Genomic DNA, 26,570 nt, shown 5'->3' with positions numbered 1-26,570 from the left:
CAAGGGGTGGTGTAGTCAGTTAAGCATCCAACTCTTGGCTTCAGCCCAGGTCATGATCTCAGGGTCCTGGGATTGAATCCCACGTTGGGCTCTGCATTCAGTGTGTAGTCTGCATGAGATTCTCTCACTCTCTGCCCCTGATCTTGTGCTGTCTGCCTCTCTCTAAAATAAATAAAATCTTTAAAAAGAGAAAATAAAAAGAACTGGTATGTTGGCAGCAACTGAGTAAGAGCCAGAAAAGAAGTTGAGATTAGAGGATTTAAGTTTAGTATTAATTAGTATTAATTCTAAGATGTTCTAGTATGTATTTTCCTTGGACATCTTTGCTGAGCATTCCACGTCCCACTTTAGTTACATGTGCTAGCTCATCTTGTCTTGGTGAGTTTTAATGTCATAACTGGACAGGAGCCAAATATCCTGGGATTCCAGTTTATAGCCTGCAGGGCAGGGATCCTGAAATCTACAGGGTCCTGAAATTTTTTTGCAGGACACTTTCATTTTTGGTGCATCATCAGGATCTCCCAAGTTCCACTTTAAAGTTTTGACCATACTTTGATCCATTCTATTTCTTTCACTTGTGGGATTTCTTGGCACAATGTTCCACACCTGTAGAGAGAGGGAGAGGAAAGGATCTTCCTTTACAAATAAGAAAAGTAAAATCTAGCATTTCCAAGGTCACATAAGTGGTAGAAACATGATTAATAACATTGTATCAGGCTTGTCTGGCCACACAGTTCATAATCCTTCCTACCTCAACCATGTGTCTACTTTTTTAGAAAGGGTTGAGCAGTATCTGGCTGGCTAAATCTGTAGGACAGGCAATTCTTGATCTCTGGGTCATGAGGTCAAGCCCCACATTGGGTGTAGAGCTTACTTTAATTAATTAATTAATTAATTAATTAATTAATTAATTAATTAATCAGTTGGTTTAACAAATAGTTCTTGGCTTAGCGGATTTATTCTCTTGCCTTATTAGTTTTTTTTTTTAAAGATTTTATTTAATTAATTTGAGAGACAGAGAGCATACAAGCAGGGGGAGGGGCAGAGGGAGAAGCATACTCTCCACTGAGCAGGAAGTACAACTTGAGGCTTGATCCCAGGACCCTGAGCCAAAGGCAGCTGCATAACCGACTGAGCCACCTGCCTTATTAGTTTTCTTAATATTTTTCTTAAATAAGTTGCAAACATTACATATCTCACTTCACAATATGGCTTGATTTACTTTTTTGGGTTTTTTTGTTTCTTATATAATTTGAGCATAAATTCACTAGAAACAAGTCGTATCAAACTAGATTGGTTTTCTTTTTGAACATAGTAGTAGACCAGGGAAGTTTTATTCTTCCTTATTCTAACAAAGACTTGTCAGAATTCTTTTTATGATATCCTTATAGAGAAGTAAATTATATACCAAGTTTATTAAATAGTCACCCACAAAGAAAAAGATGGAAGTGAGACCTGACTTTGTGAGAAATTTCAAGGAATGTCCTTTAGATCAGGGGTCAGCATATCAGGGCCAAATCCAGTCTGCCACCAATTTGTTGGCTTGTTTTTAGTTCCTTTTTTATTTTATTGAAGTGTACGATTCAGTGTGTTTTTTAGTGTATTCACAAAGTTGCATAACTATCACCAGTATCTAATTCTAGACATATTTATCACCCCCAAAGAAACCCTTTACCCATATTAGTTATTCCCTCTCCCTGCCAGCCCCTAGTCTACTGGCTATCTCTGGATTTTCCTATTCTGGACCTCTCATAAAAATGGACTCATACAATACATGGCTTTTCTGTCTCTGGCTTATTTTACTTAGCATGATGTTTTTACGATTCATCCATGTTGTAGCATAAGTCAGTACTTCATTCTTTTTTACAGCCAAATAATGTTCCATTTTGGATATACTGCATTTTGTTTATCCATTCATAGTTGGTAGACATTTTGGTTGTTTCCACTTTTCAGCCATTATGAATACTGCTATGAACATTTGTGACAAGCTTTTGTGTCGATTGTACATTTTCATTCCTTCAGGTTTATACCTAAGAGTGAAATTGCTGAATCATATGGTTTTTGTTTGTTTTTATGTTTAATTTTTTGAGGAACTGCCAAACTGTTTTTCCAGGTGACAGCACCATTTTACATTCCCAGGAGAAATGAGAGTTCTGATTTCTCCATATCCTCACCAAAGTGTATTGCTTGTCTTTTTTATAATAACCATCCTAGTGGTTGTAATGTGGTATTTTATTATTGTTTTGGTTTGCATTTCCCTGATTAATGATTTTTGTGCTTATTGGCCATTTGTATATTTTATATGGAGAAATGTCTAGTTAAATCCTTTGCCCCATTATTTTTTAAGTAGGCATTACATCAGCATGGAGCCAACACAGGGCCTGAACTCAACCCTGAGATCAAGACCTGAGCTGAACCAAGAGGCAGACACTTAACCAACTGAGCCACCCAGGCACTCTTCCTTTGCCCATTTTTTATTTTATTTTATTTTTTTTAAAGATTATATTTTATTTACCCATGAGAGATACAGAGCGAGAGAGGGAGGCAGAGACACAGGCAGAGGTAGAAGCAGGCTCCATGCAGGGAGCCCAACGTGGGACTCGATTCCAGGTCTCCAGGATCACGCCCTGGGCTGCAGGTGGCGCTAAACCGCTGCGCCACCGGGGCTGCCCCTTTTGCCCATTTTTTAATTGAGTTTTTTGTCTTTTTATTGTTGAGCTGTAAAAATTCTTTATATATCCTGGGTACTAGACCCTCATTGTATATGTGATTTTAAATGGTTTTCTGCCATTTTTGGGGTTGTCTTTTCACTTTTTTGATATCACCTTTGACACACAAAAGTTTTTAATTTTAATGAAGCCCAAATTGTTTTTTTACTTTTATCACTTGTGTTTTTGGTATCATGTTTAAGAAATCACTAGTCATCAATTATAGCCCTACCACCAAAAAAGGGGGAAAAAAGAAACCATTACCTAATCCAAGGTCACAAAGATTTATATCCATGTTTCCTTCTGAGAGTTTCATACTTTTTTTTTTTTTTAAGATTTTATTTATTAGGGATGCCTGGGTGGCTCAGTGGCTGAGCATCTGCCTTCGGCTTAGGGTGTGATCCTGGAGTCCTGGGATCGAGTCTCACATTGGGCTCCCCGCAGGGAGCCTGCTTCTCTCTCTGCCTGTGTCTCTGCCTCTCTCTCTCTCTCTCTCTCTCTGTGTCATGAATAAATAAATAAAATCTTTAAAAAAAGATTTTATTTATTTATTTGACAGAGAGCACCGGTAAGGGGAGAGGCAGAAGCAGAGGGAGAGTGAGAAGCAGACCCACTGCTGAGCAGGGAGCCCCTCCCATTGGGCTTGATCCTAGAGCCAGGGATCAGGACCTGAACTGAAGGTAGCTGCTTAACCAACTGAGCCACCCAAGGCACGAGGTTTCAATACTTTTTCAGATCTTATGTGTAGGTCCTTGATCCACTTTGAGTTAATTTTGTATATGATGTGATATAGGGGCCCAACATCATTCTTTTGCATGTGAATATGCAAGCCAGTGTCCTCAAAGATCCTTTAAGCTTGTTCCTAAAGCCAAATGTTCCTATCTTTTTCTAGGTTTTTTGGGTATCTCTCTCCTTTATTATGGTAGAGCTTTTCTCATGTTGCCATGGACATGGGCCTGTTTTTTGTTTATCCAGTATTTATTCCCTTTTCTCCCAGTACTTTATACATAATGGGTACTGAATAAATGAATTTTCTGTTTGATCGTAGCTTAGGATAGCAATTTAATAGCTGTAGAAAATAACTCTTTTGGAAAAGTAAGTAAATAAGGAATCCAGTTGTTCAAGATCTGTATCTTTTGTGAGTATCCTAGCTATGTGACTATACCAAGTATATGAGAGATTATACCTGAGGACTAGTTCCAGGGGTGGGGACCAGTGTTTACCAAAATGTGCTTGCATATATTACATCATCTGCTCTTCACGGTGATCTTGTCAGGTTTACATTATCATCACCCCCATTTCTAAATGAAAAATCTGAGATTCTGGGAATCTTAAGTGACCACCCATACAGCTTGGAAGAGGCCAAGCCAAAGTTGAACCCAGACGACTTTCACTTTACAATTCTGATTCTCACTAACTAGCCTCAGCTTATTTAAAAAATAAATAAATAAACTTGGGACGCCTAGGTGGCTCAGCGATTGAGCATCTGCCTTTGGGTTCAGGGCATGATCCTAGAGTCCCGGGATCGAGTCCCGCATTGGGCTCCCTGCATGGATCCTGCTTCTCCCTCTCCCTATGTCTCTGCCTGTCTCTTTCTGTGTCTCTCATAAATAAATAAATAAAATCTTTTTAAAAATAAATAAACAAAATAAGTCTGGACAAAAGGCTCTCTAATCCTTTTGGTTATACCAGGATACACACTGATTTGTAGACTTATTAGCTCTTTGCTTCTCTTTTTTTTATTATTATTATTCCCTTATACAATGGGTCCCATTTTTTTTTTCCTCTAGAAGTGAATGACTAGAGTGACTTTTCTTTTCTCCCTTTGGATTCCCACATTTTGATAGATTGCTGTCTACTAACTTGTACTTATTTATTTTCAAAGATTTTGCTTATTTATTTATTTGAGAGAAGAGAGAGAATGCATACATATAAGTGGGGGGAGGAGCAGAGGGAAAGGGAGAAGCAGACTGCACACTGAATGTGGAGCCCCATGTGGGGCTTGATATCATGATCTTGAAATCATGACCTGAGCTGAAATCAGGTTAGGCACCCTCACTAACTTGTATTTATTAACAATGTTTCCCATTTTAATACAGTTTTCCACACCATGACTGCTCATCATGCTCCTAAATAGCACAGGTGATATCTAGCATTGCAACACAGATTTCTAGGGGTCCCTGGGTGGCTTAATCAGTTGAACATCTGACTCTTGGTTTCGGCTCAGGTCAGGATCTCAGGGTTGTGATATTGAGCCCTGTGTCTGGCTCCGTGCTCATCAGGGAGTCTTCCAGAGGTTCTCTCTCTTTTCCTTTCCCTCTGCCCCTCCCCCTTCCCCGCCTCTCTCAATAAATAAATCTTTTTTAAAAAACACAGATTTTATATGTTTCTGGTCAAGTGCCATAAAATAAAAAGAGCAAAAAGCCCCCCAAAACATGACATTATACTTAGTCAGAACTGGCCAGTCACCTGTAAATGTTCTTTTCCCACTAGAATTTTAAAATAAATCATCTCGCCAAATTTGCAACTAACTTATGTGTATAACACTAAGGTAGAGGTGGATATGGTTTAACCTTTGGAGGAATATTCTTTTTTTTTAAAGATTTTATTTATTCATGTCAGACAGAGAGAGAGAGAGAGGCAGAGTCACAGGCAGAAGGAGAAGCAGCCTCCATGCAGGAAGACTGACCTGGGACTCGATCCTGGGTCTCCAGGATCATACCCCGGGCTGAAGGCAGCGCCAAACCGCTGGGCCATCAGGGCTGCCCTGGAGGAATATTCTGTAGCCATTTGAAGTGATGCTTTTGAGGAGATTATAACAACATGGGCAAAGGCTAATGTTACATGTTTGGAGAAGAGGAAGAGAAAACCTCATCAGCTCTATGAGGATAGAAGATGTGTCTGACTCAGTCATGTCTCTCTGAGCCCATCCAATACTGGTGGGCGCATAGCAAACATTTAAGTTTTTAGGAGAGACAGCTCAGAATTTAAAAATTTAATATATGGTATTAACTTTTTCCTCACCTGAAAAATGAAAATAGTACTGTTTCCATCATAAGACAGTTATAAAGATTAACTAAAAGCTTATATGTGGGGCACCAAGGTGGCTCAGTTGGTTAAACTTCTGCCTTTGGCTCAGGTCATGATATCAGGGTCCTGGGATGGATCCCCATGTCAGGCTCCTTGCTCAGCGGAGAGCCTGCTCATCCCTCTCCCTCTCTCTTTGCCCCTCCCCTTCTGCTTGTACTCCCTCTTGCACTCTCCCTCTCAAATAAATAAAATCTTTAAAAAATAAAAATAAAAGTATATTTGAAGGGCATAGTACTGTCCCTGGTACATGGTGAAATAGTATATTTCAGCTGATATGTTATCACTATTGCTATTATTACCTTTTTCTCTCTTTATTGAGGTATAATTTACACAAAATAAAGTGCATAGGTCTCAAGTATTGAGTTAGATGAGTTTTGACACTTGTATAACTGCCATCTGCAATAAATTAGAAAGTACTTCCATCACCATAGAAAGTTCTCATGGTGCCCTTTCCAGTCAACCCTCCTACCTCAGAGCAGCCACTTTCTAGCTTTTGTCTCTAAAGAGTAGTTTTGCCTGTTCTTTATCTAATGTAAATAGAATTAAATGGTACATTTTTGTGTGTGCGTGGCTTCTCTTGCTTAGCATAGTGTTTTTTGAGTTTCATCCATGTTGTTGCATATATCTATAGTCTGTTCCTCCTTTTCATTGCTGAGTAGTATTCTACCATGTGGATAGACTATATTTTATTTATTCTTTTTCCTGTTGATTACTATTTGGTTTCTTTCCAGTTTGGAGCTTTTATTTATTTTTCATTTTTTAAAGATTTTAAATAATCTCTATACCCAGCATGGGGCTCTACCTCACAACTCCGAGATCAAGAATCACATGCTCCTCCAGCTGAGCCAGCCAGGTGCTACTGGAGCTTTCAGAAATAAAGCATCTACAGATATTCCATAGATGTCTATCTTTGTGTGGGAAAATGTTTTAATTTCTTTCAAGTAATTACCTAGGAATAGAATTTCTGGGTCATAGGGTAGATATAAGTTTAACTTTACTTGACACTACCAAACAGTCTTTAAGGTGATGGTAGCAATGAGATCTCTTTTTAATACAGACAGTAATAAGCATGGCAGCTGAGATAGTCCAGCATAATCAGAGAAATACTTTGGTGTTATTCTGACCTGAGTTCCCATCTGGGCTCTGATATCAAACAATACGAATTTATTATCTCACAGTTCTATAGATCAGAAGTCTGCTCCAAAAAATTAAAAAAAAAAAAAAAAAGGGATCCCTGGGTGGCACAGCGGTTTGGCGCCTGCCTTTGGCCCAGGGCGCGATCCTGGAGACCCGGGATCAAATCCCACATCGGGCTCCCGGTGCATGGAGCCTGCTTCTCCCTCTGCCTGTGTCTCTGCCTCTCTCTCTCTCACTGTGTGCCTATCATAAATAAATAAAAAAAAAAAAAAAAAAAAAGAAGTCTGCTCCAGGTCTCACAAGGCTAAGAGCAAGGTCTTGACAGGGCTGTGTTCCTCCTGGAGGCTATAGGGTAGCCTATAGGGTAACCTGGAAAGAATTTGTGCAAGAGTAATAATAATAATTTGTGTAGTAGTAATAATTTGTGCGACCCTGGGTAAATTATTTCATATCTCTAAGACTTGGTCTTACCTGTGAAAAGGGAGTGATAGGGATGCCTGGGTGGCGCAGCGGTTTGGCGCCTGCCTTTGGCCCAGGGCGTGATCCTGGAGACCCGGGATTGAATCCCACGTCGGGCTCCCAGTGCATGGAGCCTGCTTCTCCCTCTGCCTGTGTCTCTGCCTCTCTCTCTCTCTGTGACTATCATAAAAAAAAAAAAAAAAAAAAAAAAAAGGGAGTGATAATTAAATCATGTATATTAATATCTAGCATTCTTTCTATTAGTGGCATACCAAGGTGGGGGCTGTAGTGCAGGCTAAAGGGGTACATAGTGTGTAAAGAATTTGAAAGCAGTAAGAAAACCCACTAAACCTTTTGCTTTTTAATCATCATTATGTACCTAAAATTCTGAGCAGTGTCAGGATAAAACACTTCTTGCCTCATCCTCCTCCCATAGACCACACTACCTAGCAAATTATAGAAACTTATAATAAATAGTAATTACAATCAATATTTAACAAAGTTAAACAGGAACTAAGAGATCATAATTTGGAAGGTAAGTGAGATTGCACTGGTTAAGGGCTTAGTCCAATAAGACTGCCCTGCTGCCCCCTGCACCACCCCCCCTCAGATGCCAATCCAAGTTCAGGTTATCACATGTGCTTCTGACAAACTGTCTATAGACTGGAGGTTCCAATAACCTCCTCCTTGAATTTGATTAATTTGCTAGAGTGGCTCACAGAACTCAGAAACATTTTACTTCTATATTACCCATTTATTCTAAACAGATACAACTCAGAAACAGCCAGATAGAAGAGATGCCTGGGAGAAGATATGTAGGAAGGGGCGCAGAGCTTCCATGCCCTCTTGGAATGTGCCACTCTCCCCCAAACCTCCACATGTTTATTAACCCATAAACTCTCTGAACCCTGTTTTTTTTTTTTAAGATATTTATTTATTTATTTATTTATTTATTTATTTATTTATTTATTTGAGACAGAGACAGAGAGAAGCAGAGACACAGGCAGAGGGAGAAGCAGGCTCCATGCAGAGAGCCCAACATGGGACTTGATCCCGGGACTCTAGGATCATGCCCTGGGCCGAAGGCAGGCGCTAAACCGCTGAGCCATCCAGGAATCCCCTGAACCCTGTTCTTTTGAGTTTTTGTGAAGGCTTCATTACGTGGGCATGATTGATTAAATCATTGACCGTTGGTGATCTGTTCAGCCTCCAGTTGCCTCTCTGCAGAGTGGGCCTGAAAATTCTAACTCGCCTCTGGCAAATTCTAACTGGTTCCTCTGGCAGCCAGACCCCATCCTTAGGTACTTTCCAAAAATCACTTCATTAACACAACTTAGATGTATTTGGGAGGGACTTGTTATGAATATCAAGACATCTTTTTCACTGTTAACACTTAAGGAAATTTTAAGGGCTTTAGGGATTCAGAAATGGGGAACAAGACCAAATATGTATTTCTTATTATAAATTACAGTATCACAGTAGGTTAGCTATCCTCTCTGAGCAGTTTTTCTTACCTGTGAAATGAGTAGTGATAACCTGTTTCTTAAATAGGATAATAGATGTAGAGTGCTATATTAGTGTCCTGTTGCTGTCATAACAAGTTACCACAAACTTAGTGGCTTGAAACAATACAAATTTATTATCTCACAGTTCTATAGATCAGAAGTCTGCTCCAGGTCTCACAAGGCTAAGAGCAAGGTCTTGACAGGGCTGTGTTCCTCCTGGAGGCTATAGGGTAGAATCTGTTCCTTTGCAATTCCCAACTTCTAGAAGCTGTTGCATTTTTTGGCCCATAAGCCCCTTCTTCTATCTTCAAAGCTAGAATAACAGGACAAGTCCTTTTTTATAACTACATATCTCTAGTTCTCTGCAGCTAGGAAGCGTTCTCTGATTTTAAGGACTCATGATCATATTGGGACCACCTGAATAATCTAGAATGCTCTCCCCATTTCAGAGACCTTAACCTTAATCACATCTGCAAAGTCCCCTTTGCCACCAAACATAACATATTCATAGGTTCCAGAGAATCAGAACATAGACACCTGGGGGCCATTTTTCTGCCTACCACAAGTACTTAGCCCTGTGGAAACCCTAAGTGGATGGCAATCACTCAAGGCTTTTAGTACTCCAGAACATTGCAAGCTATAGATGTGACACCCCGCCCCCCACCCCCGGCACATCATTTACATCCTAGTGGGAAAATGAAATGGCTGAGGACAGAAATGATTCTGACCTAAAAAGAGTGACCAGAGCCATGCATGGAGGTTTCAACCAAGTATGATGAGAATGTGAGAGAGGCTCAGGTCACCAAGTGATCTGATAAGTCTGAACAGAGTGAATGCACATAAGTGCAGAACCTGGAAAGAAATGTGGTTCAACCCCAATGAGAATCTTTATAGAACAAAGGGTAAAAGGGAAGGAGAAGGCAGAAGAAAAGCATTTCTAACCAGATAGTTGGGGAATTAGATTTGTTCATATTGCTCAATCCTTCCCACTAATCCCATTGGTCTTGTTTGTTCATTCAGGCAATGGATATGTGCCAGGCTCTGTATCTGGCCTTGGGGATGCAATGAATATAAGACACAAAGTTTGCTTTCTCTGGGCTCAGTCTGGTGAAGCAAACAACCATGTCAACACAGAGCCATAATACAGTGTGACAATAGGAGTCCACAAGGAAGGGTGTTCCTCCCTCCCAAATTTACGGGACAGGAAAGGCATCTTAAAGGAAGTACCCATAAACTGAGACCTGAAGAGTGAGTTGGAGCTATCAGCACACTTTGGGCCACAAGTCGCAGCCTGAATCAAATGACCTCAAACAATAATGAATTGACTGCCTCACTTAACTAGAAGTCCAGAAGTAGAGTAGGCATCAGTATTGGTTACTCTGGTCACTCTTGCTCCATATTTGTATGATTCCCTTTGGCTGGATTATCCTCTGTGTGTTGACTTCACTCTCAGGCTGGCTTCCCTTGTGGTGGCAATTCCAGATGTCACATCAATACACTCAGCATTCAAAAGAAGAAAGGCATCTCTTTCATAGACTGTCTTCTAAGAATGAGGAAATTCCTTTTCCAGAAGCATCCCAGCCGCTGTGGCCCTGGCATCTGATTGGGGTCACAGGGTTACTTCTGAGCCAATCCCTGTGCCCAAGTGAATGCCATGTCCAATTTGACTAAGACCTAAGTTCCTAAACCTATCAGTATGACAAGGAGAGTGGATTTACACTTGCTAAAACCCATGGTCTAATTTGAAACAGGGAGATAAATAAATGAACATCTAGGTACCATTTAAGAGTAAAGGAGAGTGAGAGAACAGAAAATAGTATGTAGGAATGCCTAGTGACTTGCTCCTTCCTTCTCCCATGTAAGACTCATTTCTGCCAATTTATACCTTCTGCTTTTCATGGGTTCTGTTTCCTCATTGCTCTAGCTTTGCCATGATTTCTCTCCATGCATGCTCTCACCTTCAGTGTATTGGTAACTGCCTCACTCTCTCCATGTTTCTCAATTCAGACCTCTAATCTCAAGACTGTCCCAATTAATCTTTCTATATCAGGTTTCACCTACTTGTAGTAAGCTCCAGAAGATCAGGGACTTTGTTTTGTATAGTGCTGTATCCCCAGTGTCTAAACAGTACCTGATATGCAGTGGGTGCTTGACAAATTAAACATATGGCAAATGGATGAAAGATCAATCAGCCTCCTAGTTAATTGACTGCCTTTGGGTCACATACTCCTCTGGGCAAATTTTCTGTGGCTGAGGGGATGTCCCTGGAAGGGGACATGTCACTTTTAGTGGTAGAGCCAAAATTTGTTTGGATCTCATTCCCACTGCTTACTTTAATCTGAACTTCAGTTTACATTTCTGCAAAATAGGATCGATAAAACCTGTCCTTTAAAAGGCACCTGGAAAAATAAAAATAATAATAATAATAAAAGGCACCTGGGTGGCTCAGTAGGCTAAGCGTCAGCCTTCGGCTCAGGTCATGATCTCAGGGTCCTGGAATGGAGCCTTGAAAAGGGCTCCCTGCTCAGTGGGGAGGCTGCTTCTCCTTCTTCCTCTGCCACTCCCCTGCTTTGTGCTCTCTCTCTAGCTCTCTCTCTTTCTCTCTCAAATAAACAAGTAAAATCTTTTTTTTTTAAAGATTTTATTTATTCATGACAGACTCAGAGAGAGGGGGGCGGGGCAGAGACACAGGCAGAGGGAGAAACAGGCTCCATGCAGATAGCCTGATGTGGGACTCGGTCCCAGGTCTCCAGGATCACACCCCGGGCCAAAGGTGGCGCTAAACCGCTGAGCCACTGGGGCTGCCCACAAGTAAAATCTTTTTTAAAATTTAAATAAAATCCGGGGATCCCTGGGTGGCTCAGTGGTTTGGCGCCTGCCTTTGGCCCAGGGCGCGATCCTGGAGTCCCGGGATCGAGTTCCGCATCGGGCTCCCGGCATGGAGCCTGCTTCTCCCTCCTCCTGTGTCTCTGCCTCTCTCTATGTCTATCATAAATAAATAAATAAATTTTTAAAAAAATAAAGAAATATTTAAATAAAATCTAAAAAAAAATAAAAAATAAATTTAAATATTAAATAAAAGGCTCAGGGGTTCAGTATTTTTTTTAAGATTTTATTTATTTATTCATGAGAGACACAGAGAGATAGAGAGTCAGAGACCCAGGCAGAGGGAGAAGCAGGCTCTACACAGGGAGCCTGACGTGGGACTCCTAGGCTATAGGTAGCGCTAAACCGCTGAGCCACCAGGGCTGCCCATCAGGGGTTCAGTATTAAGTGAGATTGTGATTATGAAAGTAGGTTATATATTGTAAGATTCCAGGCAATTTAATTCAAATCTAGTCACTCACATGCACCAGGAAAACATGGATGATGGAAAGGCCAGCTTGCCTGTTTAGTTCTTTTCGGTGTTGTGTTCCCCCAGAAGAACCTCTAACTGGCTCTCTTCTTGTTCCTTTCCGTTTATTCCCCCAGGGTCACTCAGGATGTGTCAACTGTCTGGAATGGAATGAAAAAGGAGAGTGAGTATGAACTAGTGCACCTCAGAAGGTTCTGGAGATGGGAGTGAGGAGGCTGAGAGGGGAAACTTTCCTCCTCCTCAGTAGAACTAAGGAAGAGAGACTGATGCACTTTTCTGTATACTTCAGTTTAGTCCATCATTATCAACACAGAGTTGAATGATGAATTGGATAACTGCCCAAACCCTGCTTTTCTGATAACCTAGGGCACTTAAGGAATAATGAGAAACCCTTAGGACAAAATAGAAGAAACTCAAGTAATGTTTACAAGATAACCTTGAATTCTGTGATATCTCCTGTTTGTCGTGCTCTATGTGGCTTCATTCCCTATGAATAGGGAATGTGGGGTAAAGGAATGGAGCCTTGGAACTTGAGAGGTCAGAACCCCTCATTATGCTTGCAGTTTGCTTGCCTCTGGTTCCGATGACCAGCACACGATTGTGTGGGACCCTCTGCACCACAAGAAGCTGCTCTCCATGCACACGGGACACACAGCAAATATCTTCTCTGTCAAGGTGAGCAGGATAAGGCACAGAGCAAGTACAAGGTGTGACTAGGCTGTGCACATGGTTGTATTTGCCCATTGGTGTCCCATGTTCCCCCTGGGGTCACAGACACCTTTGTGATCTGAGCATCTGACTATGATTCCTGGAACCCCATCTCTTTTACATGTTCTGCTTCCTTACATAGAGCCACAAGGCCAGCTCTAGGTGAATTTACATTTATTTGAGTGGTGATGGTATGTGGTATGGTTCCAAGCATGAACTTAGATAGCAGAAAGACTTCTCTGCCTCTTAGAAGCTGTGTGACCTAGGCAAGCCCCTTTACTCATCTGTAAATAGGAAGTTAACTTAGGAAAAACCCCAAGATTCATGAATAAATGAGTAAATAAATCATTTAATTTTAAAAGGGAAGCAGCAATCCATAGGCTTAATATTATAGTTCAAGGAGATGATTGTAAAAAGGCACCTGGCACAGGTGCTTTTAGCTATTCTACATTTGGGCTACTGACTCGTTGGTGGAAGTTGAGCGAAGGAGAATTGGGAATAGGACTTAGAAGTGTCTTCAGACCTCTGAAGCCTTGTAAGTGGAAGTGACATGAAACTTCTGCCTTTTGGTCCCAGAGAACAGATGTGAGATTAGTGACTCAAGTCCACAGGAGCAAATGTGGACCAGATGAAGGAGAGAACTGTCTAATGCTAGAGCAATTTGGAAAAGGTAGAATGGACCCTTTGAGAATGCAGGAAATGTCCAAGCACTGAGGTACTCTCCACACTGGGAACTTTATCTGCCAGGTATAAGGTTGGAGGAAACGACCTTTAAGGACCTTTCCAGCTCTGAAATTCTATAATGGATGTATGTGAGAATGAGGCTGTCTTTTGGAAAGCCTCACTAATCTAAGAAATATTTTCCTAATTAATATCAAGAAGAATTACAAGATACATGAAGAAGGTAGATTTGAGAGCGGAGAACCTACGTATCTCCCTAAACCCTGCCTCCTTCCTAAGCTCTGATTTTCACCTCCTGTTCCAGGGACCAATCCTAGATGATTTTCTGCAATTTTAGAGACAGAACAATGCTGACTCACCTCTTGCATGGCAAGCAGGGACTGTTTTCTGCCTCCTGAAAAGTGTTAGATTCAATTTGAATCCAGGGGGTGGGATCTGGGAAAGGGACCTGTGCCATCAGTTTGGCATCATACAGCACAAAATGTTGAGTTCGGAAACCAGAATTTGACAGTGGTCTTGATACTCGCTAATAGTTAGGGCAAGGCACTTATATTCACAGACCCTCAGCCTCCTCTTCCATTCAAGTGTAGAAAAGGATTCTTCTCTCTAGATAGTAAGTAGCACTACACACAATTTTATTTAACCCACAAGCTCCCCCTGGTGGCAACTACAGTGTGTGATGAGTGTGGCTCTAGCCCTCAAGAGCTCACCTGTTCATTTCTGTTGTGCATGAGGTATATGCTGTCTCCAGACAGGATTAAAGACTACTAGTTGCCCCTGAAAATGATTAAATTCCATCTATTTCATCTATCCCTTGCCCTGGTGATCCATTAGAGAATGGTATGTGGAAAGAGTGTATTGTTGTTCTTTTGTGAACAGTTAAGTAGGACTTGAGCTCCTTAAGTGCAGAATAATGCCCTACCCCCAGCACCCATTCAGCCTTATTTTGGGTAGGAAGAAACTTTTCAATTAAGAAAGAAGATAATTAAATTTTTTGAACTCAAGAAAAAGAGGAAAAAGTTAACTAACACCACACCTAAATTTTTTCTTCTCAAAGCTAGGTGACAGAACTGCACACTTTTGTAAAATTACTGTTCAAAGCTATGCTTATGGCTGTTTTGTTCTTATCACATGTCATCTGGAATATTTTGTTCTCAACTTCATCTGAATGGCGGGGTTCTCATTCTTTATAATAGCTACATGGAGATGTTGTCTCCTGATGCTCAATCTTTCCCTAGAGTCCAACATTTGAGCCATTTCCAGTATTTGTTATTATGAGGAGGGCCACTGAGCATTTCTGCACAGGTCCCTTTTTTCTAATAGAATTATTTCTTGGGAGTGGAACTTTGGGGTCGAAAAATAGAAACAGTTTTTATTTTATTACCTATTGCCAGATTATTCTCCAGAAATATTTGAAGCCAACTTAAAATACTACTTCCTTCTTAAAACACTGGAAGTCCTTTTCATTTTAAAGATAATTTATTACAGAATCCTCAGTTTATCAAAAAGTCCTCATAAGGTAGTGTGCATATGGGAATCAGACAGACTTGAGTTAACCCAGTGTTAGTGCTGAACCTCAATTTTAAGGGGTTATTTTAAATATGAATAAGATATGGTACCTGCCCAGGTGTCTAGCACATGGTAAATGCTTAGTAAATGGTAACAGCCATGATTAGCATCCACTCAGCTCTTACCTGGGGAAGAATCAAAGGAAAGGGATTCCTTAGGTAGTCAGTTTAGCATATCAGGACTACTCCAGCAAAGTAAAGGTGTATGCCCCAATTTTGACCTGTAGGCCTATGGGCTGATTCTTGAGATCCAGTTTTCTTAGTGGACTGTCTTAGATGGGCTCATTTTCTTACCTGATATGAAGAAAAGAGAGTGCTAACATCCAGGCTAGTCTTCTTTCCTGGCCAGCCCTACCCCCACTACCTGCCAATCTCTTCTTCAATCTTTCTGGAGCAGTTCCTGCCTCATGCTGGGGACCGAATCTTGATCACGGGGGCAGCCGACTCCAAAGTGCATGTCCACGACCTGACAGTAAAGGAAACAATCCACATGTTTGGAGACCACACAAACCGGGTGAAACGCATTGCCACAGCGCCCATGTGGCCCAACACATTCTGGAGTGCTGCTGAGGATGGGCTTATCCGGTAAGGGCCTGAGGGATGAAGCGGGGCCTGTGCCTTCCTGGTTCCACTGCATGTTGGCTCCCCTATCCCATCTGTCCCTGCTGCTTCCTTCTACAGGCCTCGTTCCTTCCCTTCAGCAGAGTTCCAGCCTCACTTGTCTGCCCAGGGCACTTGTCTGTGAACATTTGCTTGTCCTGCTCTCATCTTCCCCTCTCCTACACTATATCCAGGCCTGCCGGCCTGCTCTCACCAGCACAGAGTCTGCTTCCTCCGGGCTTTCACACTTGCTTTCCCTCCATGTGGTTTCCTCTGTCCTCAGTTTTTTCAGTGTTTGATTTTCTCACCCTGAGATCACCTTAAGAATCACCACCTCAGAAGCACCTTCTCTGACTATCCTGTCTGAAGTAGGACCCCCTTCCATTATTCTGTCTCAGCACCCTAATTATATCCTCTATCACTCTAATTACCATCCGTAGTTCTCTTATTTTATTTACTTGTTGGTTTTCTTCTTGTCTGTATCACTCACCAAACAGTGAACTGTCAGAGCACTCCACCTGTCTCTTGTCCCTGGTTGTGTCCTTAGAACCCAGCACAGTGCCTGCCACATAAAGATGCTTGACACTTCTCTCGAATAGTTGATCAGTGAGCGTATGTGTGAGAAGGGAGAGATAGCCAGCCAGAAATGGTAAAGTGGGCTTTCTCCCTTTGCAGTGGCCTGGATTGTCACACCTTTGCCTCTACTTCCCTTCATCCTAAAATGGTCTCAATGCCCTTTAACTCCTTTCTTCAGAGGTGACCTTAGAACTTTTATCTCCCCAACCTGCTTTAACGCTTCCCTTTAGATCTTTTTTTTAATTTTTTTAATTTTTATTTATTTATGATAGTCACAGAGAGAGAGAGAGGCAGAGACACAGGCAGAGGGAAAAGCAGGCTCCATGCACCGGGAGCCTGATGTGGGATTCGATCCCGGGTCTCCAGGATCACGCCCTGGGCCAAAGGCAGGCGCCAAACCGCTGCGCCACTCAGGGATCCCTTCCCTTTAGATCTTATAGGACTTTATGCCCTCTTCCCTGTTACAATGGTGGAGAGATATGTAAATCATTCATAAACAGCAGTTAGAAGCAGGGCACTGATGTCAGACAGACCTGGGATCAAGTCCTACCTCTGTCACTCAGTGTTTGGGGCAAGTCACTTTACCCCCTGAATCTTAGTTTATTCATGTATAATGGGAATTATATTCTCCCCCTTGCTGGCCTGAGTATTAAAATTGAGATAATGGCTGAGTGAAGTAAGTCAATCAGAGAAGGACAAACATTATATGTTCTCATTCATTTGGGGAATATAAATAATAACGAAAGGGAATATAAGGGAAGGGAGAAGAAATGTGTGGGAAATATCAGAAAGGGAGACAGAACATAAAGACTCCTAACTCTGGGAAGCGAACTAGGGGTGATGGAAGGGGAGGAAGGCAGGAGGTGGGGGTGAATGGGTGACGGGCACTGGGGGGGGCACTTGACAGATGAGCACTGGGTGTTATTCTGTATGTTGGTAAATTGAACACCAATAAAAAATAAATTTATTAATAAAATAAAATAGAATAAAATAGAGATAATGCCTGTGAAAACCTTAGGATAGTACTTGGAAGAAAGAAAGCGCTTGGTGATGACAGATGCAACTCCATGTTACTCTTGTTGACCTTGACTAATTACTGTGTGCCAGGGATGCAGGTAGAAGCTAAGCATTTGAGTTGGAGCCTAAGCACTTAAGCAAAGGCACAATCAGGGAAGGTGTCCTAGTAGAATGTGAGCATACACTGGGCCTTCCAGAATAGACAGGATTTGCATGGGCAAGGAAAAGCAGAGTGGCCTCCCCAACTTAAGCAGAGTTTATAAAGGCAGGGGTAGATAGGCCACATAGGGGATAGTTGTAATTGACACAGAAAACTGAGGAATAAGACTGGTATGAAATCAGGTCTTGGAAAACAGACTGAGGAGTTTGGTAAAAATAAACTAACAATAAACTCATCCTAGAAGTATTGGGGAATCTGCAGTTTTTTGAGCAGGAGAGTGATATAACAAAACCAGTATTTTAGGAAAAGTAATCTAGTGAGATTAGCTTAGAAAGGTAAGGTGGACAGGGTAGAGATTATTGCCAATGTCTAGGCAGGAGGTGAGTGAGCATACAGGGGACATCCCCCCTCTTTCTCTGTGCCATTGTTGACAGCACAACAGTCCCCCAAACTGCACTGAGGGGCGTGTTACTGCCCGGGATGTCTGGCATGACCTTTACCGCCTGAGTGGGATTCAGAGTTGTCTTGGCGCACTGTTTCTAGATAACTCTTAGGTGACCTCTAGATTCTTTTTTCTGTCACCTCTATACTTCTTCTGTTTCTTGTAAGAAATTAGATTAAAAGTAGAGTTAAGGAGAAGAGCCAAGTGGTTAAAGGCTGTCTCGCCAGCTCTGCACTATCACAGCTTCACACTTATTGGCAGTGTCATCCCAGATAGGCTCTTTACCTGCCTTCAGCCTCAGTGTTCTAATGGTACCTGGGGATGGTGGAAGGATTTAATTAGATAAGCCATGCACAACACTTAGGGACAGTACTGGACACAAAGCAATTTCTCACTCTTATTAATCAAGAGTAATAGTATTTAATAGCGATATCACTGATACCTGTTAAAAAAAACAGTACAGTAATATTTACCTTCAGTAGTTATATGAAGAATAAGACAGATTGTGTGAGAAGCCTATTTCAGGTGCCTGGCCTACAGTGAGCACTCAAGAAGTGGGAGTGGTTTTTCAGGGCATCTGGCTGGCTCAGTTGGAGGAGTTTGCAACTTTGGTATCAGGGTAATGCGTTCAAGCCCCACACTGGGTGTAGATATTACTTAAAAATAAAATATTTTAAAAAGAAAAAGAAATAGGAATGGTTTTTGCCATTCTTATTATTAAGGAACAGGTCAAAGCCACTCTCAGTTGCTTTATATAACAAGGCATTAGCTTCTACCTTGCCTCACAGGAGGACCCAACCCCCACCCCCTAACACTGTCCTCTCTCACAGCCAGTATGACCTTCGGGAGAACAGCAAACACTCAGAAGTGCTGATTGACCTGACAGAGTACTGTGGCCAGCTGGTGGAGGCCAAGTGCCTCACTGTCAACCCCCAGGACAACAACTGCCTGGCAGTAGGGGCCAGTGGGCCCTTTGTGAGGCTCTATGACATTCGCATGATCCATAACCACAGGTATGAATAGTTCGGCCTCCCCTGGGCAAGTCCCTGGGAACCTGCTGCCCCTTTCCCTCGTTGCCATGCCCTCTTCTTTTTGAGGTAGGTTTTTTAAATTTTGTGATTTAAAAAAAAAAAATGTAATCCATACTTGTTTTGGAAAATATGGGAAGTATAATAAAGAAACTACCCGTAGTCCACCACCTGAAAGAAATCACTGTGTATAATATTTTCTGCTTGTTCTTTTACTCTATTTGTACAGAGTTATAATCTTGTAATTCTTTTTTAGAAAATTTAATTTTTTTATTCTTTTTTTTTTTTTTTAAAACAAACGTAGAATATACTCAGAACCTCCACATAAGTCCCAGACCTGCTCTGCTAGCTTGGGTTTTCACTTGACTCCTGGGACAGACACAGGGATGTCTGGCCTGCTTTACTTTCATTTGTGGGTTTGGGCAACCACTGCTGCTCCTCACACACTAGATGACCTGGAGTGGACCTTGACCCCTACCTTCATCATCTGTAAAATGGGGATGATAGGGTGGTCATGAAGACCAAGACAATGGACAGGACCTACTTGTAAAGCACTGTAATGTATGTGGCCATGGCTATCTAGTTGGTGAACCTTTGGGGTTGCTGAGGTAAGGAAGAAAGTTACCTCCTTTCAGAGATACTCATTTAGGTTTTCTTTTAGGGATTGTGGTCTGATCCAGCCAGGGGTAGTGCTAGGGGTTATAATCTATATGCTTTGCCTTCCCACCAGGAAGAGCATGAAGCAGAGCCCTTCAGCAGGTGTCCACACCTTCTGTGACCGGCAGAAGCCCCTTCCGGATGGTGCAGCCCAGTATTACGTGGCAGGTAGGACTGAGTACAGCTCTGGCCCCAAATTCTTGGCTGGGTGCTGACTCTCTCTGGGGTGGTACAGGAGACGCATGGCATGGTGGTCAAGAGCAAGGGTTTTAGAGTAAGGCAGATGTGGGCTTTAATCCTGACTGTCATTGACCAGCCATACTGTGACCTTTGGCAAACCATTACCCTTTATAAATCTTAATTTCTTTTCCATAAAATGGCATCATAATGATTAAATGAGATAGAGTATTTAAAAAGCAATTAGCAAAAAAATAAAAAAATAAAAATAAAAAGCAATTAGCCTAGTGCATCTAGTAAGTGTTCAACACTTGAAGCTGCTTTTATGATGAATATAATTGCTACCATTATTGATATGGTTGGCTTCATACAATCCCCTGCCCCTCTGGGGGGAGATGGAGAAGCTCAATTAGGATAACTAAGCTGTTCCCCACAGGTCACCTGCCAGTGAAGCTGCCTGATTACAACAACCGTCTGCGAGTGCTGGTTGCCACCTATGTGACCTTCAGCCCCAATGGCACAGAGCTGCTGGTCAACATGGGAGGGGAGCAGGTATGTATGGCTGCCCAGGGTGGCTTTGCTCCACCACCCATATTCAGTAGCCAGGTCTTATTTCTCACTTCCACTACCATGAGGCAGACAAGAAGCAACAGCCTTATTGTAAATGACTTTATGGTGAAATGTAGGAGCAATAAGGCATCATTGGAATTCCTAGAGAAGTGCCCTGGCCTTGGCTTTTTCTTAAGCTTTAGAACTGACAGGATCTATCTTCTCTGTACTGTGAATTTGAACAAGTGTCTTCATTCTTCTGAGCCTCAATTTCCTCATCTTTTTTCCTAGGAGAAAATCCTGGGGCTCAGAGCCAGGCTGTGGGTTAGGGCCAGCTGTAGGAGTGTTCCTTGATTATGGCAGGTTACTGTTTGCATATTCTCAGGATATTTAGTAAGCCTTGCTCAAATCCATTTATTCTGCATACATTCACTGAGTACTTACTGTGGGACTAGCATTATTATAAACATGAAGGAAACAAATGTGAACTATGATCCAGCCCAGGTTGACAGGGGAAACATGACAAGCGAACCAGTTGATGACATTACAAGGCAAGATGGGTTATGTACCAAAGAACTGGGATAGAGAACAGGCGAGCACCTGAGTTCAGAATATAGTTCTGACTTCAGATTGCTGAGCCATCACCTGGCCTAAAGGTAACCTAAGGATGAGTAGAGAGGCAGTCTAGCAGAGTGGTTTGGAGCCAGACAGACTTGGTTTTGGGTCCTCGCTGTGCTACATGTTGTTTTTATGGCCCTGGGTAAGTAAAGTCTGAGCCTGTATTTCTTCCTCTATAAAGGAGGTGATAATAATAGCAATTCTTAGGGCACCTGGTTGTCTCAGTCAGAAGAGCATGCAATTCTTGGTCCCTGGGGTTGTGAGTTTGGATCCCATGTTGGGTGTAGAGATTATTAAAAACAATAAAATAAAAAAATAGTAGTACCTCTCTATGGGGTGGTTTCTAGGATGAAATGAGATAAATCATATAAAACAGTTTGCAAAGTTTCTAAAGCAAAGTAAGAATTCAATAAATGTTATAATAGATAATAGTATAATAGATATATTATTATTAGTATAATAGATATACTATAATAGATACTATAGATGCTATAATAGATATATTATACTAATAGTATAACAGATAATAATATAATAGATAATGTTTGCTGAGATAAGTAAGTAGCAGTGTTAATTTGGGCAAATTGCTTCCCTTCTCTGAGGCTTCAGTTTTCCCATCTGTAAAGTGAGACATTTGGCTTTGTGACCTCTGAGGACCTTTCCAACTTAAACATGTGATTCTAATTAATGGCAGTGTTTTAAGCAGTCTACCCTAAGGGCCAGGAACTGGGAATATTTTCCTATCTGAGGTTTGCTCCATAGGAACCTCTCCTGGCCTTGCTTGATGGCTCCCTCCTCAACACCCACTGTGTTCCTGAGAGCCATCAAGCCACCAAGGCCTTGCTCATAGCTAGCCACATTCTTACCTCATGGTCTCTGTCTCTTTTCTTGACCCTTCCTCTCTAGGTCTATTTGTTTGACCTGACTTATAAGCAGCGGCCATATACCTTCCTCCTGCCTCGAAAATGCCACTCCTCAGGGGGTAAGTTATTTCTTGGGATAGGGTATCTCTGCTGGGAGCTTGAATGTGTGTCACCTCTGCTGAGAAAGCTGCCTCTTCTCTTGTACTGTGGCTGTGATCCACCAAAAGGAGTAGATTCCCTGAAAGAACATTCTTCTGTACAGTAAGAAGGAAGATAACAGTAGGCCAGAGAGATCCATCAAAGAGGTTGGCATCATGGTCCTTTTCACTTCCTTCTCAAAAAGCAGTTTATTTGTCTCTTGAGGACCTGAAGTAGTTGCCCTTCCTTTCTCATCCTGGATCAGTCTCCTCACTGACTCCTCTCTGAGCCTTACTGTTGATTTAGGCACCTCTACTTCTCCCTCCCCAACCCCCAGCTAAGTGTAATGTCATGTTGAAGCTGTGTCCCTCTCCAACCAGCAGAGGGCGCACAGGCTTTTCTTTATGCATTTGCCTGCGTGTCAGAACTTGCTTTCTGGGAATGGATCTAACCCCGGGAGAATGGCCCACAGTGGAACCATCAGGTCCTGTGATGGAAGCTGGAACGCTGCTGAGGAGAAATGAGGACTTTCTCTTAAGTTGTTGCTGTTCCTTTCTCCCCACCCCTGCCAGAAGTTCAGAATGGCAAGATGTCCACCAATGGTGTATCCAACGGTGTGTCCAATGGCCTGCACCTTCACAGCAACGGCTTCCGGCTGCCAGAGAATAGGGGACATGTCAGGTGAGGCCAGACTGACTTGTCCAGCCCTCTCAGTCCCAATTACACCTTATGGTACCTTACCATAGAATTGGAGAAAAGAGCATGTCCTGTAAAGCATCCAGGCACACACCTCAGAGTTTGAGGGGCTGGGGCAAGGGTTATAATGGAGTAATGGAGTATTTCTGGATATGGCTAGTGTTTCCAATACTGTTCCTCCCTGGTAGGATTCCAGTCATGCTCAAACTGAAGCTTCAGTCCCTTGGTATCAGTAGCTAGGTCAGGAACCGGGGGCCAGCTGCCTCTTAGTACTGAGCTCTCTCTTAAAGGTGTTCCACACAGATGGACCTCCCCTATTATATTTTTCTTTGTCCCATACCATCTTTTGGTTTCTGTTCACTGCCAGGCCCAATGCTGGACTGTAGATACAGAGGTGCTCAAATCCTCTGAGCTTTGAGAGAAACAGATGTCTCTATAGATCCATGGGAGGAACTTGGGTGGTCATAAGGTTCATCTCAGTGTGGAGGCAGGTGGCTAGCTACTGTCATGCCCAGGAATTTGATTAAGAATTGCCTTTGGGAAATAGAGTAGAATCGCTCTTGGGGTACCTGGATAGCTCAGTTAGTGGAGCATGCAGCGCTTGATCTTGGGGTCATGAGTTTGAGCCCCATGTTGGTTGTAGAGTTTACAATTGTAGAGTTTACACAAAATTGCCTTTAACCTGTCTGTGATAGCTTCATTTCTGTTTCTCTGATTTTTTTTCACTGGTTCAGTGTATCTGGACTGTGCCCACTACCTATTACAGTAATCCAGGCCAAGGATAGGAGTGGTCCCCTCTTCTAAATGATGATGGAGATCTCACAGACCAAGAAAATATGGGTGCCCTTCAGGCAAGGCTGCAGACTTCTCTGACCTTCTTTGGCTGGCCTGACTTGGCTCTCCTTCCCCATAGCCCCCAGGTAGAGCTGCCCCCATACTTGGAGCGTGTGAAACAGCAAGCCAACGAGGCCTTTGCCTGCCAGCAGTGGACCCAGGCCATTCAGCTTTACAGCAAGGCCGTGCAGAGGGCCCCTCATAATGCCATGCTCTATGGGAACCGAGCTGCTGCCTACATGAAGCGCAAGTGGTGAGTGGACTCTGGCCAGGATGAGGGATGAAGACGGGGCCTGGTGGAGCCAAGTTGCCGAGGCCTCCAGGGAAGGTGGCAGTGGCATGCCACTGCCTCTTAGGGCTCCTTAGCCTCAGGCTTCTCCTCCCCACCTCCAGACTGGAAGTCAGGAAGTCTCAAGCACCAAGGAAGCTCATAATGAAGTAGGACATGTTCAAAAGTAGCTTCAACACAGTATTTTGTTATAAAATGATGTGGTCACTGGGCAAGTAGGATTTGAAGAGAATGATTAATCCCAATTGCTGCATAATTGTGCCTTGAATTGGACTATGAAGGAGCAGTGGAATTCTTGTTAGATAGAAAAGAGGCATTTGGTGAATTGAGGTGGTATCTATCTGATTCTGCAGCTCCTTGACCTTGGGGCCTGCTTCCCTATGCTCTTAGACCACTGGACCAAGCACAAACAAGATACCAGGGATCTAAAGCTGGCTGTGGGTCATGCTGGGTCATAATGGCTGGTGGTAAAAGGGTGGGTCCATATCCTGAAGAACCCGCTATCTTTGGAGACCATCAGGTCTCTCAGCCCTTCTGCCTGCAGCACCAGCAGGCAAGCAGGCGGGCAGACCCCATCCCCCAGCCGAGGCCAGGACTGGAGATGGATAGAGCTGGGCCCACAGCCATTTCTGCTCCGTCTGGCATCCGTCGGCTCTGCCCAGACAGACAGGCCAGCTGGTGTGCCATCGTCTGGCTGCAACAAGGCAGGCCAGAGAGGGAAGCTTAAGAAACCCACCCAAGTCAGCAGGATGGTAGATGGGGGTTTGGGAAGATGCTACCCCCATAGGCCTTAGCTTAGGCATCAAGAGTTTGCCAAAGGCTCAGATGGCAACCCAACCCAGGAGGTGATGGTTTGGGGGCCATCCTGATGTGTTTTGCCTCTCTGTCCCAGGAGTTGGGTAGAATACAGTGTCCTCATCCAGGCTTTAGACTGAGAGCTGTTTCACTCCTACATTCTTGCTAAGAGTGGCTAATGATTTCCCAATCCATGGGTGCCCTTGACATGTTCTCTGAATTCCTACTATGCACTAGAGACCAGGGACACAAAGTTCTTCACTTTGAGTTCCTGTGTTCCAGAGTGCCCAGCCTTTGGACGGAGGACAAAGACATCATGGTTCGTCATCAAAGAGGCAGGAAGCAATGTCTTTGAGTGATCAGGTGAAGCGCTGTGGGCATCAAGAAAAGTTAGGTCACTTTAGCTGGGGTCAGGGAAATGTCAGGAAGATGAGGTGTCTGGGCTTTAAGTGTGGGCAGGCTTAGGCAAGGAAATGAAAAGGAGGAGGGGATTACAGGGAAGGACATTCCCAGGAAGATGAATGGTGTGAACAAAGGCGTGGGGGTGGGGGACTGACTGAAGAGCTTGTTTGCAGAACAACAAATCCATTTGGCTGGAGCAGAGGGTTCTGGAAGGGACTGGCAGGAGATGAGTCTGTGAGGTAGCCTGGGGCCGGCCTGGGAAGGACTTGGAATGCAGAGCGGTGGCGTTTTGGCCTGGATTCAGTGGGATGATGGGCAGCTACTGAGGAGTTTTGAGCAGGAGAGGGATGTGCTGAGGGCTGTCCTTTCAGGGAGATTGATCTGGCAGTGAGTCTGGATGGGTGAGCCCTGGGGCCAGCCTGTTCTCCCCATCCCCACATGCCTGCCAGTGACCCCTAGAATGTCACATTCTGTCCCAGGCCTGTCTCTCCAGGGCTGCCATCTGCTCCTGGATGCAGTGGGAGCTGTCACCCCCTGGCTCCTGGTTGGTCTCTGTCTGGCTCTCTCCAGGAGCTCTGAGGGGCACTTTGCAGGTGGTAATTGGGTTTCTAAACAGTGCCTGCTCCTTCATCACAGCCAGTCGTTCTGACGCAGGCCATGCCTTCAAAGCACTCTGTCCCCTGCCTGCTCCCACACTGGTGAGCTGCTTGTTGTCTAAGTGGGCATGGCTGCTGCAAGGGCTGAATGCTCCCTCTGAGTGCTGTAGGAGAGGAGGGTCAGGAGGGCATTTTCCCTGTCGGGCCTGCTTTGGCCCTATGCAGGAGGGTTGTGAGCTCTATGTTGGTGGAAGGAACATCAACCCTGGAGAGTGCTGCTTGGCACAGTTGGGTCCTAGGCCCATCTCAGCTCAGCAGGGAAAGGAAAAAAAAAAACCAAAACAGTTACCGAAGGAGAAGTGGTTCTTATGACCTCTCTGGCTCTCCAAATGACAGGTGGGAACAGATGAGAGGTGCTGGGGAGTGTATTCTATATTCTGGCATAGGGTGGGAGAGCAAGAGACTTTCCTTTGGCCCCTCCCCACTCACTCTCCCCACAAAACCATCCCCACTTCCCTTCGACCATGCTATGGGAGGTTGAAGAAGTGAGTGGGGATGATTTGGAGCTCCTGGCGTGCCCACCCCCCTTTGCCATCAGCTTTCAGAGAGCTGACTCTGCCAGTCTGTCAGTCCCCATCCTTCAGCCCCGGGAGGTAGAGGCCACAGCTGCTGTGGATCAGTCAGCCAGGACAGAGGGGGGTCTGGCTGAGGGCTTGCTGCCTGCTGATCAGACCCTGAGTCCCCAGCCTGGCACTTCTGGCTTCCCCAGACCACAGAACTGTCCTTGAGGGCCCCCTGCCTTGGCCATGGCTTTGAAGACCAGCCGGGGGGATTTGAGGAGGTAGTTGGAGGAAAAGAAAAGGAGGGCTTGGGGAGCCTGAGATGGGCAAGATGCCAGGCCTTCTGCTGCAGAGAGCTGCGG

The 26,570-nt window shown here is 43.6% G+C and overlaps 1 protein-coding gene across 5 annotated transcripts in view; it reads left to right on the top strand.

Annotated features, from left to right (window-relative positions):
* WDTC1 (WD and tetratricopeptide repeats 1) overlaps positions 1 to 26,570 on the top strand; it is a 62,958-nt gene that overhangs the window by 29,580 nt on the left and 6,808 nt on the right. For 3 of the 5 annotated variants that reach the window (XM_072827607.1, XM_072827604.1, XM_072827606.1), the window contains exons 4-12: positions 12,371 to 12,417; positions 12,818 to 12,929; positions 15,609 to 15,796; positions 18,837 to 19,019; positions 19,765 to 19,859; positions 20,305 to 20,420; positions 21,942 to 22,017; positions 22,609 to 22,717; positions 23,646 to 23,819. In XM_072827607.1, the coding sequence (XP_072683708.1) occupies positions 12,371 to 12,417; positions 12,818 to 12,929; positions 15,609 to 15,796; positions 18,837 to 19,019; positions 19,765 to 19,859; positions 20,305 to 20,420; positions 21,942 to 22,017; positions 22,609 to 22,717; positions 23,646 to 23,819 (1,100 nt within the window). The remainder of the gene's footprint in view (positions 1 to 12,370; positions 12,418 to 12,817; positions 12,930 to 15,608; positions 15,797 to 18,836; positions 19,020 to 19,764; positions 19,860 to 20,304; positions 20,421 to 21,941; positions 22,018 to 22,608; positions 22,718 to 23,645; positions 23,820 to 26,570) is intronic. The other 2 variants (XM_072827608.1, XM_072827605.1) reach the window with 1 other exon arrangement.

The sequence above is a fragment of the Canis lupus genome, chromosome 5, assembly GCF_048164855.1.
Source record: "Canis lupus baileyi chromosome 5, mCanLup2.hap1, whole genome shotgun sequence".
NCBI classification, from domain to species: Eukaryota; Metazoa; Chordata; class Mammalia; order Carnivora; family Canidae; genus Canis; species Canis lupus.
This window is presented reverse-complemented; position numbering and strand designations above follow the sequence as displayed.